This window comes from Limulus polyphemus, unplaced genomic scaffold (genome assembly GCF_000517525.1).
Source record: "Limulus polyphemus unplaced genomic scaffold, Limulus_polyphemus-2.1.2 Scaffold1338, whole genome shotgun sequence".
Classification (NCBI taxonomy): Eukaryota; Metazoa; Arthropoda; class Merostomata; order Xiphosura; family Limulidae; genus Limulus; species Limulus polyphemus.
The window spans coordinates 230,904-247,190 of record NW_013666948.1 but is presented as its reverse complement, the minus strand read 5'-3'; the positions used below and the strand labels follow the sequence as shown (position 1 = coordinate 247,190).

Below are 16,287 nucleotides of genomic sequence, written 5' to 3'. Positions count from 1 at the left end.
TTGAACTTAAAACTTCAAAATTAAACAATTTTCAGAATACTAAGTTTATTTATTATAAGTTACACAAGTTTAAAAACTTTGGCCATAAGTTCATTAGACATTTTCAACCTTTATATAAAGTTACTGTACATTTAAATTGCTTTTCTGCTATCAGACTGACACTACACACACAGACAGGTAACTACATATTACCAAATTAAATACATTCTATTCTATCATGCCTGTGTAGCTAGTTCTGTTTTGTCTTCAATATATTTATTAACAGGCACAATACATTTAATATTTTAAAAAGTACAAAGATAGTTGGATTTACCTTAAAATACGTGTTATAGATTTAATTTATATACTCAAAGTTCATAGTAATGTTAAACTCCATAACATTTATTTGGCTAAAACTTATAAAGCTACATAAACTTAGCCCTATTCACATCTGAGAGCACTTTTTCAGGTGTCGAGTGTACACCTACGTATCACCTTTAAAATTTACATAAAAATAATCATTCTAATTCTATTTTAACAATTTTCTTCTCTTATATATTTTAGAATTGATGTTTTGTAACATTTATTTAATGTAATTTGTGAAGACAAATGAAAAAAACGTTCCATCCTTCATTTCTCCAACAAGTCTTTTCCGTAAACAACTCACTGATTTTTAAAATTTTTTCTGCCCATTCCAAATTATGGGTTTATACTTGCTAAGAAATTATCACCTCTTGAGAAAATAATCATTCATATCTTGATTTTCCTTCTCTACTAGACTTGATAAAAAAATAACAGTTTCACATATGGACCAACTTCTAGGAATTTCTGCCGACTTAGATTTTGAAAGGTGAGGTTCACCCATACATTTCTGTCATTTTAACATTTTTTTATGATTTTATGTGGAAATGGTGACTGGTGTAACCAGCAAAATAATATATCAAAAGAATTTTGTTAATGGATATCAGTCAAGTTGAAATTGACTATCTATATAAGAAAATAGAAACTTTTGTTCAGCAATAAAAAATTGATATTTTAGAATGAGGTATTTTGGATGTTTTTTTCAAAACAGGTGTTACACAGCAAAATTTTGGAAATTTCACAACATAAAATATGATAGAAATACTAAACAAATTATATGATTTTTTTTTAAATCAAGACAAATTAGATACTATTTAGAAAGTTTTTTTACTAAGTTTCATAAAATTTGGTTATGTATTTCCAAAGTTAGTAGGATAAAACAAATCGGGGGGATGTCTGTGACATCTCTCTCCAATCCAGAAAGGGTTGCTAAGTTTCCTACAAAGACAATCAGGTTAGCTCTCTCTAGGTTTTTAATATCTATTTTGAAGGAAGTTATTTAAATATCTGAAAAAAAGAAAGAAAAAAGGATCAACATATTCTGTACTACTACATTTGAGTTTAAAAGTGTTTAAGATTTCATGGTGTGATGATTTGTTAATCATTACTTATATCATGCTTGCCTAGTATTGTTGTCAAACTGAATGTCAGATTTTGGTCAGAAGCAAATTCAAGTAGTGTGTTTTAGCAATGGAAGTTCCAAAAAATATAATTTATCTAAAATTGTTTAAATTTCACAGAATAATGAAATGGGTGACTTAAGAATCAATAGATTAGAAGTATAACAACAACCTATTGTTTGGTGTTACCAAAAACCAAATATATAAATTTTTATTAGTTTGTATTAATCAGGTGTTCTTAAGCAGCTTCTTAACAACCAGTTCACAGCCTAGTGCTGTTCTGTGGGATTTCACAAAAACTGACAGAATATTCAAATATATATTTTAAACCTTTTTTTGTTGTACTTGCATTTTGTGATACACGACAGTTTATGGAGGCATTGATCAGGCACCTGGTATCAAAAATGAGAAATGCTGTTCTAAAGTATTGCGTGAATCTATCCATGCAATTTTAATTACACAAAAATTATTGCTAAAGGTTATACCAGACCATTTAACTTTTTTAATAAACAAATGATTCTGTTTTTTAACTCTCTGTACTTAAGAGATAACAAAAACTAACCAGTAATGTTAATTACAAACTTTTGCAATATTATTAAATAAATTATTATTTTTACTTTAAATCTGAAATGCAGGTGTGCACTCAACATTTGAAAAGTGCTTACAGGTCCCGAGAGGGTCAAACTGCTGAAGATATATGACTATTGCTTACAATGTCTCTACTTACACAAAAAATGAGGGTTACATCCAGATTAAAAGAAACAAAAACTGCTAAACTTCACACTTGAAACTACTGCTACCACACAGAGTTCAAACCACAACATGTACATATAGATGAGAATTTTCCACACAAATCAAATCTATTCTGTTCAAGTAAGTTTCATCCCTCTAATGTTTAAACTCTCTACAGGAAAAGATGACTTAGTATAAGTTTATAAACAGAACTTACTTGTGTTGTCCAGTGCAAATGTGCTTAGTAAAGTTTTCTTCAGAGTCAAAGCCATTCAGACAGCTGGCACAAATCAACTGAATCATCTCAACTCCACTGACTGCTTGCTCCTGCTGACCCTGGTCAATTTGAAGGTCACCTAATTGGACTTCTGTCCACATTTCTTGATGGTTGGTGGGCATGGGAGCTTTAGAATACCAAAAAAAGTTAGATCTTTATTTTTTATTAATAAACAATATTTGTTTGTTGCATCATACTGAAGGTTTGCCACAGTTTACTTTTAGTCCATGAATTCTGGGAATTACAACTGACAATGAGTCAGAGAAAGTGGTGAGAAGTTAAATATGATTCTTTTGCATCACTCTATGAAATGTATGTATAAGTTACATTTTATTTTTAATAAATTCTTCTCACATTCCTGATGCACCACATACACGCAACTGAAAGTTTTCTATTTTACTTGAATCGCAACTGTCTCATAGAAACAGAACAAACCCAGGTTGAAAACAAATAATTACAGTTCATATTAAACACTCATAATTTACCACTGTGATCAATGTTTTATTTTGGCAAAAGCACAATATTTTCCATTGCAGCTAAATAAAACAGCAATAAAATGAATAAATTGGAGATCGAGCATTTGGGAACAAACTTCACACAGTGAACAGCTGTATCATGGTATCACTGTTCATATATCAACATTACTTCTTTCCATACAGGATCGGTCAATGTGACTGACCTTCTAACCACATAGTAACAACCATCAGAGTTTCCATACTATAACTTTTAACACATTTTGTGTATCTTCACAAAAGTAGGGAAGTTTCAGTAAAAACATTAAAAAGTCTTTTGTACACACAAAAATCAGATTTTTCAATTAATAATATTTACTAAAGATTTGTTCATGATTATATGGAATCAGAATGTTGACTGCTCAGAGTTTTGCATGTCACGTCCTTTTACAGAGTTACATTCAAAAATTTTTAAACTACTTTATCATCAATGCATGCAAATAAACTTGACATCAAACCGTAGTTAATAAATAAAATTTTAAGATTATACAAATTTAAGTTCTTAATTAAAAAATGTTTAACATTTCCTAGTGTGAGAATCGTGACATATGTTCTTTAGGTATTCCCTCCTCCCCATCTCTAATTTATTTACCACCCCTCTCTGAAGTGTGGAATTTAATGTAAATTTCTCATTATAATATACATATTACTAAGGCAAAGTCTAATTTTTATAGCCTTCCACCAGTCTCACTTGCAACGCCCACCAATTACATCCTCTCACAAATTGCCGATAATCCTGTCTGACATTTTCTACTGTATCATTTATGACCAACAATAGAAAGGCAAAGTTTTAATCCATCATGTGACAAGTAATACTACACTGTTTTCAGTACAGAGTATTATCAATTTTGTCTTCAGATTTAAAGTTTATCTCGTGGTGTTTAGATCGAGCAGCAAAGAGAATTAATTTAAGTCCTTCTTGTTATAGTTAAAAAGCCAGTTAAATTATAATAGTAATAGGACATTATTTCAGGCATATTATTATTCTGTGTTCTTAGGTGCATTATTTAACCCTATCAACATGGGTCATGGGTTTGTTGACTTGCATTCATAATTTTATTGAAGTACTATTTTATGAATGTATGTCAATAAGTTTGGTATTAAATTGTAGATTATAATGCAAATTTTAGTATTATACGTTAGTTCATTTCTTAATTTAAAAGTAAATATTAAAAAAAATCCTACATATCGATTTTTGTGTGTCATGTGGTATGTTGAATGTAGCACTGGTTCAAATTAGATGTTCGTGATGTCCAAATACAAAGTCTATAGTTTCTTACAAATTAGAAACTCAAATTAATGATATTGACAAGCTAGAATATAAGGTAAGAACCTCCTATCTTTTCTATTTTCTGAAATATTAATATATTTATTGAATCAACCAAGGTGACATAAGCCACATCTACAATTTTTGAAAATACTTGCTCATGTACACCTACTTTGCCCAATGATGTATGTATAACCAATCAGAAACTCGAAATTTCCCCATAGTGGCTTTCTCAGCCACTCTGAACTACTTGCACAGCAAAGTCTTTCTTTTCATGCTAGGTTCCAGGTGATAAGGTAAGACATTAGTGAGGTCGAAATTTCATACTTTTTTAGACACAAATACAGCTTACTTACTAATTTTGATAAATTATAGTGGAATTCTGTGGTATTCATACAGTAATTTATGATTTTTGGTTATTTCAAAATGTATATATATATATAAAACCTAAAAAAAAGTATTTCGTTTCACAACCTCCAAGTGTGAAATTTGATTAGGCTTAGCAACTTACAGCAAGCGAGTACAAAGTTCGTAACTAGAAGAGATAATTCATTGCTATATTTTGTTATTTACTGTTCTTTGTTTTGAAAAAAAATAACTGAAATTTATGAACTTATTTGTAAATAGTAATAATGTATATACATATATATTATAACCAAAATGTGACTGTATTTTACAAAATGTTGGTCCACTAGAACACAGCCAAGACAGGTCACTTTGTAAAGGCCAGTTTTATATTCTTAGATATGGTAACACAAGTACATATGTGCCGCGTCATTGCAACTTCTGTAATGTTAGCCAGGCCTGGCTGAAATGTCAATATAATAAAAATAATAAATATATATATATAATATATTTGAGCTATTTAGAATAAACATTTGGGTTTTTGTGTAGTCATTCTAGAACGAAAAAAGCATGATTTATATTTCCTAATATTTTATGGTGGTTACGAGGTCGGTCAAATCAACCAAACCCATACAGAGATACAATAGTGAAAATAACACATATAATATAAAGTTTTTTCTTAAAAAACGTTTAATAGTTATCAGGAGGTTATAAAAATTTTATGCATCAGAAATTTTTCAAAGTTCACATTGCGAACTCACTTTTAATCTTAAAATCAAAAGTACTTTGCATGTTGGATAGTCAACATTCGAAGAGAAAAAAGGCATGAGAAAACCATTACTTAAAAAATCTTAAAAATTTATAAAATAAATCTGATATTTTGTGTACGAAAGCCTTGTAATGTTTACTTATAATCTGCAAAATTTTGTGATGATACAATTAATAATTTAAAAGTTATGGCATGAAAAGTATAACAAGCACAAAATGGTTACGAGGTCCTGTGCTGAGAGAATAAAGGAGATCAAAATTATTTAGTGTACTAGCACAATCATAAAAAAGTAGGCTTAAATTTCATTGGCAATCAACAGCAAAACAACAAGAGGTCAAAGGTAAGTACTAAATTTCTTGTGTATATTCTTTATTTATGGTTATAAAAGTAACTAAAATAGAAATATACGGTAATTGGAGTTATGCATTTATCAAATGATTTACAACTTGTATGGCAGGATTATTAGCTACACATGGTTCAAAGGGCAATAAAACAGTAAAATTAAATACAAACAATTTTAGTTTTCTGTTGCAATTTGCAGTCACTCTAGAGAGAAAAAAAAGGTAATTTAGATTTATTTCTTATTTGTTTATGGTGGTTACACAGTTGGTTAAATCAACTGAGTTCATACACAGTTAAGGTAGAGACAATAACAGATAAAATATAAAGTTTTAGTGAAAAAACCATACAATATTTATTTAGGAGGTTTTAGAGGTTACAAAAATTAACTATGAAAATTTTCAGATATAGAGAAGTATTTTTTAACATTAAAATCCCTTTGCACGCAGAGGAGTCAACATCCTGACTCCATATATTCATGAGTAAATGTTTACTAAAAGCTTGCCAAATGTAGTAAAGATACACAAATCATATTAAAAGTTATAGCATGGAACTCTGATGGTTACAAGGCCAGTCACATTGCCCGACCCTGTATGTAAAGAGTTAAAAATACTTTTGTTCATCTGGAAGTTTTCAAATTTCAAGTGCAAGGTCATGTTCACGTGATGAATAAAAACTCATTTGTCTATCGTACAGTTTGAATATTGCATTTACATAACCTCTAGAATCTCAAAAATGCACATCTACAGCATTTTTTCAGTATCCCTATATATTTTATTGTTATCTACTCCCTAAACTGTTGCTAAATCAAATGTAGGGTAAAATTAATAGTTGATAAGTCTAACCTCAAATACATAATAAAATGTTGAATGGCACTCTGTAAAAGATCATGGTATATGCATTTTGACCTCCACTTATGCACATGCAGTTGATTTGCTTCCATTAATATGTTTACTGTGTATTGTAGTTTTTGTTTATTAAAATAAAGAATTATCTTTTCTGATATAAGTTTCACGAGGTGATAAGCTACTTTTGGTTACTGACCTCACTGATTTGGCTACTGTTAGTTTTCTGTCATTAATAATCTGGATATTGGCTTTCAAGAGTAAAATCTGAACCTTAATGACTGTAAAATTTTAGTATTTTACACAGTAAAATAGGGAAAACATTTTTTTTGTTATAATTTTGCATTTTAAAGGTTTAAAAGATTGTTTGTTTCAGGACAAAGATATACAATATGCTATTTGCACTCTGTCCACCATAGAAAATTGAACCCTGAATTTAAGTGTTGCAAGTTCCTAAACTTACTGCTGAGGGACCACTTTTAAAAGGAGTAATAAGCTACTAATAGATTTGTGCATTCTTCAAAGTGACCTTCTATTGTTAAATACAGCTTACAAGTTCACCAATGCTTTCATCATCATGGTATTCAGACTTGTAAAGTACGATCTTAATCTTTTATAGCTTTAAATACAGAGCCAAAAGGCATCTAAAACACAAAATTCTTGTTTAGCCCAGCAGAAAGTGTGTGGCCAACTAGGAGATGGCTTTTATAAAAGATCATTTAAATTAAGAATTATTAGATATGTATCTTTAAAAAAAACTATCTATTAGTGATTTTGTTACCTGAAAGAAGCACCAGACAGTAAAACTTGTACATAAGAAAATCAATTCCAGATTAAGTCTCTACAATATGCATGACACAAAATTCTTAGTTAAATACAAGTTCTATTTACAATAGCATTTTTTTTTATAATGTACATATCAGAAAATGTTCACATTTATCATAAACACAAAATTTACTGACAATTTTGCATATTTACTTTGAGAGATGCCCATGATGATAAATCCTACCCGTTATTGATTCTATAGTATAAAATTTATTTCATTTACTTCACAACAGATAATTTTACTTCCTCTACTAGCTAAGAGTTAACTTACTTATTATCATTCTGGTGTTTCTTGATGACTGTTGATGAATTTTCATGTGACTCTTCAACATACTTCTTTTGAAGAAACCTATAATGGAAAATACGTATCATACCCAATAACTAAACTGACAATAAACACGATACACCAAAATAATTACATTAGAATTCTCAAAATGGTAAAATCTCCAAACCAACAACTGGTCTTCTGATATCATAACACCTTTTAAAACAGTAGATAAGACAATCTTCAAATTAACAGTTGGACTTCTTATATTATAAAACTTTTTGAAACAGTAGGTAGAACAGAATCTTCAAACCAGCAATTGGTCTGATGAGACCATAACACTCATTATAAGAGTTCACTAAGGTAAGAACCTTCAAACCAAACACTGGCCTTCTGATATCATAACATCCTTTTAAAACAGTAGCTAAGACAACCTAAAAATCAAACACTGGCCTTCTGATATCATAACATCCTTTTAAAACAGTAGCTAAGACAACCTAAAAATCAAACACTGGCCTTCTGATATCAAAGAAGTTTCTGCAAGAGAAGATTTGAATAGAATCTTCAAGAAAAAGAAAAAATGATTTATTACAACATACCACATACTCTCCATAAACTTAGAACAGTGTAAATTTTATCCAAAAGTTACCTTAGACCAGTGCTAACTTTGCAAATGTAATAGATAACTACATGTATGACAAATTGTGTCACACATCAAAACAAAATGACCTATCATAAAAAATGATAAAAGCAAAAGTGAAATGATGGCAACATTTACTATACAGATTATCTAGACATCAGGACTGATGTAGTAGTTATCATGTTGCCAACAAGTTTACTTCTCACACCTTAAAACATCACACCAATCTGATGTGCTGATCAAGAAGCTATAGAGAAGAATACAATACACTGAGCTAACATTCTCAAAATGGTTGATACGTTAAAAATTTTGTCTTGACACTTATTTCAACAGCAGGGTTGTTCGAGGTGTAGTATTCAGTGAGAAACTTGCTTACCTTTACCACAATGTGAACATTTAAAATCAGCTTCTCCACGATGCATTCTCAGGTGATTGTACAGGCCGACTTTAGATGACAGCTTTCTAGTGCATCCTTCCCAAGGACAAGAAACAGGGGGACTAATTTCATCAAGTAAAACAAGTTACATTAGTTATTATTATATTTTTTAACTGACATGTAATTTTTATGATAAAAGATCCTAAGATCTTTGTAACTCAGAATGATTATGGTTTAAGGGGAAGGGGGAATAGGTAATACATCTATTTTAAGTATAAATTGCTTTTCCCTTGATGATTTGGCAAAAATAAAAATTATTACACAAAACATTTATCAAGTGAAAAAAATTTCATAGTTTAACATGAATACATTAGTTGTGATATTTTCAAGACGAGACCCAAAACTCAAGCGCTTTCGAATAATTGACTATTCTTCTTCAGCAGAATAAAGAAGAATAGTCAATTATTCAAAAGCTCTCGAGTTTTGGGTCTCATTTTGAAAATATTACAACTCTTGTAGGTGATGCTGTGTGCTAACAACTTAACCTGGACGAATACATTGGAGTATTTGTCACACTTCATGTTAAAGAGCTAAATTTAAATAATCAACTGACTGAAAGTTTTTTTCTTTAATTAAACCCACTACTTATTCATTGTCTACAAACAAAACTACTGTTATTATTCTACATGAAACTAAGCTAAGCCATGAAAGAGTTACAATTACAAACAAAAACGGTCTTAATTAGCTGTTAAGTGAAGGAAATACTATGATTCTTTGCATTTATAATCTAAAAAGTTTAACACTTTATGTTTTTTTTGATATCATGTAAATACCAACTTTTTTGTAATGTGTATCAGATCTTTAGCTGTTACCAATATTATGTTACTAAAGTTGTTTATATTTGAAACTCTAATACAAAAAAAATTATAATCATATAAAATGGGTAACAAGTACAAAAAAATATATCAAAGTAAACTTCAGTAATAAATCTGATAAAAAATAGCTGTAAGCAACTGATGTAACTGCAACAATACAATGTGGAAATGTTTTTGAAACTTACGCATGTATTTCCATGTGAGCTACCAACTGCTCCCTCTGGAGGAAACGTCGTTGACACTTGTGACACTCGTGAACTATACTGTGTAAGGACAAGTGACTCCAAAGTGCTTGAGGATGAGACAATTTGATGCCACATATCTATATAAAAGAAAGTCGAGTAATATGTTGTTTAAAGTGTGAATATTTTAGTTCCCAATTTACGTATAACATGGTACCTGATGATGACAAAACCTTGTCGAAACGTTGTACATTTGCTGATATGTTAAACTTATATTAAAGTTTTTCTTCATTACCCATCCAAGCCAGATGATGACAAAACCTTGTCGAAACGTTGTACATTTGCTGTTATGTTAAACTTATATTAAAGTTTTTCTTCATTACCCATTCAAGCATTATTAGTCTCAAAGTGGGTTCCTCGTCATTGAATTTGAGAACACTGGTCTGTCTTCTTACTTGAATACCTGAAGAAGACAGACGAATGTTCTGCCAAAACATGTAGTATGTTCCCCCCAAAATAAACCAGTTCATTATGCTTATAAATCATTGTTTGCCAATTTATTATTAAGTTTAAGGATAATATTATGTAAAGTAACATTTTTAATAACAATGTACTTTTCCCATTAAAACCCAAAGTAGCTAAAACCGACAAGTAAGTTTAATACTAGAAATTAATAGCTTTGCACTTAATTTAACATTTCTTCATACGGGTTTTACTGAATTTATGGCAAAAAAAAAAGTACACACTATTTTGTCCTTAAGAGTTTTCTCATTCATTATATGTTTTCTGATACCAGAAATTCAACTGTGTACTTATTTCATGAAAAAATTAAATAACTAAATAAAAATACAGAATTTTTGAATAACATAACCAAACATTCATATTTGCAGCATTATTTTTTTCAACTTTAAGCAAACAAGTTGCCTACCTCACAAACATTAGCCATCTCTGGATGAAAACTCTGAATATGATTTCTACGTGGACCAGGTTGAACAAACAACAGTCCACAGTGCATACACTGGTATTGATGACTCTCAGTTTCCATGTGCTTCACAAAAGTTGCAAAAAGTCCAAACCAATTATGACAAACTTTGCAACGGTAGTTTCGAGGTTCACATCGATTATACTTTTCCTAAATAGGGGGGAAAATTGACACATATACTTCAAATTCTACTTACACGTAACATTTTGTTTCTCTTTCTAGTTTGAGCATGGTGTTTTATACTAATTAAACCTGTTTGTCTTGTGAACTACCATGTAAATATTTTTTAAGTGTATGCTAGCTTCAACAAAAAAGGAACTGTAAAACATTCTTATGGAAAAGAATTCCCAAGAAACTATCTTTCAACAAAATGACAAAACTGTTGTTATAATTACTATGAATATTTAAGGAATGATTTATTTTTAAGTTTTTGTCTTTTTTATTTTTCACAGAGAGATCACTGTATTCAATTCAAAATTAGAAGTGAATGACCCTTGAACCCATCTTAAGTTTATTAATTAAGTTATTATCACTTGTATACGTTAGTTTGAGAAATTGGTCAACTGAAATATACATACATATATACGTGTGGAAAAACAAGTGTATCTTCTTACTTGTGTATTATAATATTTGGTTTAATAGACTAACAAAACATATTTATCAATTATGCATGACATTAAGTGCATTTTATTTCAATATAAGTCACAAAATTGAAAAAATAAGGCACTAAAGGAATAAACTTATTCCAAAATAAATAATAATCTAAACAGTTGTTTCAACAAGGCAATGATCCACATTCAACTAACCGTCTTGACATTTCACTGAATGATGGCAAATTCATATAAGGAAAGTAATCTATGATAATTTTTTATAACATCAAAAGCAATTATTTTAATAATTAACATTTTACTAAGATTGTAAAATTGGCAATGCAGGACAATAAAAAAAAATCATACGGCAGATTTTTAACTTTTAATTACAAGAATGTGAATTTTTATAGCATTTCCACTTGGATTATAAAAAAATCACCTGATAATTATGTTAAACTAACCACTGGCATAAACATATATAAAGATTACTTTTAGACATACCTGTGTTGTAATATACTTGGTAGCATGTTTTGGACTAAACATGTGATCCTGAAGGTCTTCTTCACTTCCAAACACCATATCACACATGCTACAGAAACTTTCTGACTTCTGGTTGTGGCGAAGAGCATGATGTTGAAAGGCTGCTGGACTACGGTATGTCTGTTTACATTCACTGATAATGCACTGGAATCGTTTTTCTAACTTGTGTACATTGTGCATGTGCATGTAATACAGAGGGTAACTTTTGATAACAGCATCACACTGATGACAGTAATGGCCCACCTTGGCTGGAAAGCCTAGCTCTGCTAGTTCCTTATCAGTAGGCAGGTCTTGGATAGTAATTAATCTATTTCTGGGTTTTTCACACGGGTTTAATGTGGCATCTCCTGCACCATCATTGTCTACGGTGATACTGAACTGTTCACCAGGTGTACTTAGACAATCCTGATTGCTAACATTCTGAGTGTCCATAGACTGTTTATCACATGTGTTCTCAGTGAGAGTTGAGCATTGTTCAGTCATATTATCACTATCTTCTAGCCTTTGCTCAGTTATGTTGTTAGAAGTAACAGACTGTTCATCAGTTAAGGTTTTATTGTTCATTGGCTGTTGATCAACAATGTTTACAGTAAATAAAGACTGTTCATCAGTGAAGGTTTCAGGATTTACAGATGGCTGATCCATAAGCTGATCAGTGGTCACAGCCTGTACATTCAGAATCTCAGGTGTTTGATCATCAACTGGGATCATCAATGACTGCTGAAAATTGTTTTCCTGACTATCTACAGCAGCATGGCTAGCCTCTTGTTGTTGATCAGCTAAGTTAGGCTCTTCACCCAGTTCAGTGGAAGATGCACTAGGCACAATATTTGGCTGAAAATCACTAGTTTTCTTAAAGATTTCACTTTCTGAGATTTCACTGTCTTGATAGTTTCCATTGCAAAGTTCTAGAAAATGTTAAATTATGTTTGTTAAATTATTGATGAGGTTCATATAAATTTCACTGACATTATCAACACATTTTTTTAAACTGTTTACACACCAAATTGCTTGTTGGTCAACGACTATATAGGCTAGAGGGTCCCTATTAAAACATGAGTCAGACATACAAAAAAAAAGTAAACAAAAATAATATCAATATTGCAATTAATCTCATTAATTATTGCAAAGGTCCCCTATATAGTTTACATAGAAAATAAATAATTTCACCCAATTTTTTATAGCAATTTTTGTAATAGACAAAACATAAGAAAGGACTGGCAAGACCAGTGAACAAAAGTTAATATCAACAATAGTATTCAAGTAGCATCTCACTGGAATACATAGAAAAAAGTATCTTACAACATCAATGTTAGGTCAAGTGGATAACTGAAACAAAATGACAGATGTTTACATTCTCTCCAGAAAGAGTACTGTTGCATACAAAGATATTTTTACAGTATTAATTCTTTCAAAAAATAAACAAGAAATGGAATCTATTTCTGAAAAAAAAAGTAAAAAACAAAAATGCCAGAATTTACATATAAAAACAACTAAACAGTAAATATTGAAGAAAAATGAGAGCTTAAAGGTCAAGAAACCTACATAAGCATAATGAAGTACAATGATATAGTACTGTGATTCTGATATAAGAGGTGAATTTGGACTAGATAAAAAGTGTTTTCATGTAGCTGGCTTGGTTTCATTTTACTTACATGTTCTAAAATGCATGCAATGAATTTGATCTGGGTGATGATGAAGGACACATTAAATGACCACTTTATTATTGTGCTAAAATTTTTAATGAATTCCAAATAGATACTACTTCTAATACTGACTTTTGACCTGGCTAGCCCTCCTTACTCAATGTGATGCATTATGTGGGCCCAACATGTGAACAGTATAAAAATAAGTCAGTGCCTTGAGATTAAAAGTACAGTTTTTTTTTAAAAACATCACACATGTCTGTATACCAGGTATCTAACATTAAGTGTATTAATATTGTACAACTATTACTCAGCATTATTTTGTGTAAACGTAACAGGGATTTAAAATTAATTCAGTTGCTTTTATTAAATAAGCTTTTCTAAACTTGTAATTTCTACTCAACATTAGAAGCAAACACAGTATAAGAACTGGAACTTTTAACTCTTTTAATTTTTGGTAAGGATTGTAGCCAACAAACTGCTACACCTATTAAGTAAAATGGAAAATACACAATTGGCTTTTGATGTTTTTATATTTAAATATAAAAAGATATTTAAAAATAAGAAGGATGAGTATCATTGATAAGATTAACATTAACATATGTAAATACTAAGAAGAATAAAATATGATATCCCATCTTTACCACTATTGTGTTAGTCCACTAAGTACTCATTATTTTCCAATATTATAATTTGCTTAACCCTTTAACAATGACTCACTTTTGAAACTCCTTTCTGCACATGTCACTGAGTTACATTCAAAATGTAATTCAACTTTACTATCAATGTATTTTAATGAAATTATTATTATCAAGTATGTTATAGTTCAAAGTTTTATATTATCTCAGTTTTTATTCCTTTATTTCAAAAGAAACAATGAAAGCAATAATGAAATCTCTCAGTTTTGTGTTGTGCGATGCACAAGCTATAAACATGTCGAAATGTGGCAAAGTATAGCTTGAAGCATAAGGGGGTAGTCATGTACATGTAAGCCTAGACGAGAATGTAGTTTACTTGCTCTTTTGACACATGTTTTAAAGTACTTTGGCTGAATGCAGTTGAAACAAGAAATAAATTTTGTCAATCCCCAACATGTGCCACGCCAACCTTCTATTTTTAACAATAATAGAAGTTACATGTACATGTTAATAGTTGTTATAAAGCAATCATTTTACACTATAATCAAACAATGGTTATTTTGAAATTAGTGCCAAGTCGTCATACTCGAGAAGACATAACTGCTTGTACTATTGTTGGCTGCTTTATTCACAACAGCACTGCAGTTGTTTTTTACCTAAGTATGTTATAGTTAGGGAGAGAGTTAAACTGTATTTTCCTGCCTCTATCAACAGTGTTCCTATTTCTATAATATATTAAAACAATATTCTTTGCAAACTTAGAAACTTAAAAAGGATTAACAGCAAGTATAGTGAACACAGTTTTAGATTATTAACAGTAAACTAACCTGGCATCTCTTCTTCAGAATAGTCTGGTGTCTCTTTGCTCACCCATCTCATATGAACGTGATGTTGATGTTGGCGACACATTAGTGCTGTTGGAAACCGCATACAGCAGACAAAGCAGGTTGTTCCATCTTCACCACCACCACCAAGTTCCGATATCTCAGGATGACCTACAACTTCCTCAGATTGTCCAGGAGGAAGATGGTTGCCATCATCCATGTGTTTCTGTTAGGTCACAAAAAAGAATATACATTTTGTTGTTTACCTACTTATCATTTGCAAAAAAAAAAGAAACTTTGCTAATCCTGGTGAAAATGCTAACCAAGGATAATAATGATTATTTCTATGTTAAATTTAATCCAACATGTCAGATGTTTGAAACTGAAACCTGGCTTTTAGCTTTATAAGCCTTCAAGCTTACAGTTGTGTCACTGGGAGCCATTTCTTTGTAGCAGAATAGAGTGAATACAGTTAATACTGACAATATAATTTCCAGTAATTCTTACCATAACCAGATGACCACAGGCTACTAATATTCTGCATAGCCAATGCAAGTCTTGCTATATTTTGTTCCAACAATAAAACTAGTGGATGAAATTGTTTGAAACTTCATAAGAACTTTCATATAAAATGCAAATTTTGTCTATTTTTAATTTTTTTAATAATCAAGTACTCTCCTTATGATTTCAAGTAATATACAAGACCTGAAAATAATATTTCCAAGTAAACCTAAACAATAAATAATTTTTTATTTTTAACTAGGATTTCATGTTTATATACATACATAAAAATTTTTTAATTTTGTTTCATAAATGTATATATATTTCAAGTTTATGTTTCATTGCAGCTGTACTTTTTTTTTATTGTGTCGAAAAAACCATGAGGTTAGCAGCGTGACCTTCGTACATTTTCCGTAAACATGCCTGTTGGTGGTCGCTCTTGTTCAGTCCAGTGCAGCCGCATTTGAATATTACTGTAGATATGATAGTAAGAAAGCTTTTCAGTACTTGAATATCATTTCTTTGAATTTTCAAGTTTATTTCAACATATGTCCTTGTATGTTGTTTCACTATACAGACAAAACTAATTGCCATTACTAGTGAATGTATGTAATAGCTTACAACACAGGTGGTTTGAATAACACTGCCTGACCCTAGTTACATGATACATCCTGTTACAAAAGATTACCAAAGGATACAGACACCATAAATTACAAAGAAAATTACTTTACAGCACTTAAAAGATTAGTCCTGGTCACATTCCTCTCATTATAGGCATGATTTATGTTGGAATTCAAAACTTAAGCTCTTCAGTGTATTGACACCCCAACTGTATTACTGAGACGATTGTATATAAT

At 30.5% G+C, this 16,287-nt stretch overlaps 1 protein-coding gene across 1 annotated transcript in view; it reads right to left on the bottom strand.

Moving 5' to 3' along the window:
* The window catches only part of LOC106463157, a 44,170-nt gene that overhangs the window by 2,997 nt on the left and 24,886 nt on the right, over positions 1 to 16,287 (bottom strand). Inside the window, exons 13-19 of the mRNA XM_022390586.1 lie at positions 14,933 to 15,155; positions 11,783 to 12,729; positions 10,638 to 10,841; positions 9,713 to 9,849; positions 8,653 to 8,774; positions 7,643 to 7,720; positions 2,410 to 2,596 (exon numbers count right to left, since the gene is read on the bottom strand). Coding sequence (XP_022246294.1) covers positions 2,410 to 2,596; positions 7,643 to 7,720; positions 8,653 to 8,774; positions 9,713 to 9,849; positions 10,638 to 10,841; positions 11,783 to 12,729; positions 14,933 to 15,155 — 1,898 coding nt within the window. The remainder of the gene's footprint in view (positions 1 to 2,409; positions 2,597 to 7,642; positions 7,721 to 8,652; positions 8,775 to 9,712; positions 9,850 to 10,637; positions 10,842 to 11,782; positions 12,730 to 14,932; positions 15,156 to 16,287) is intronic.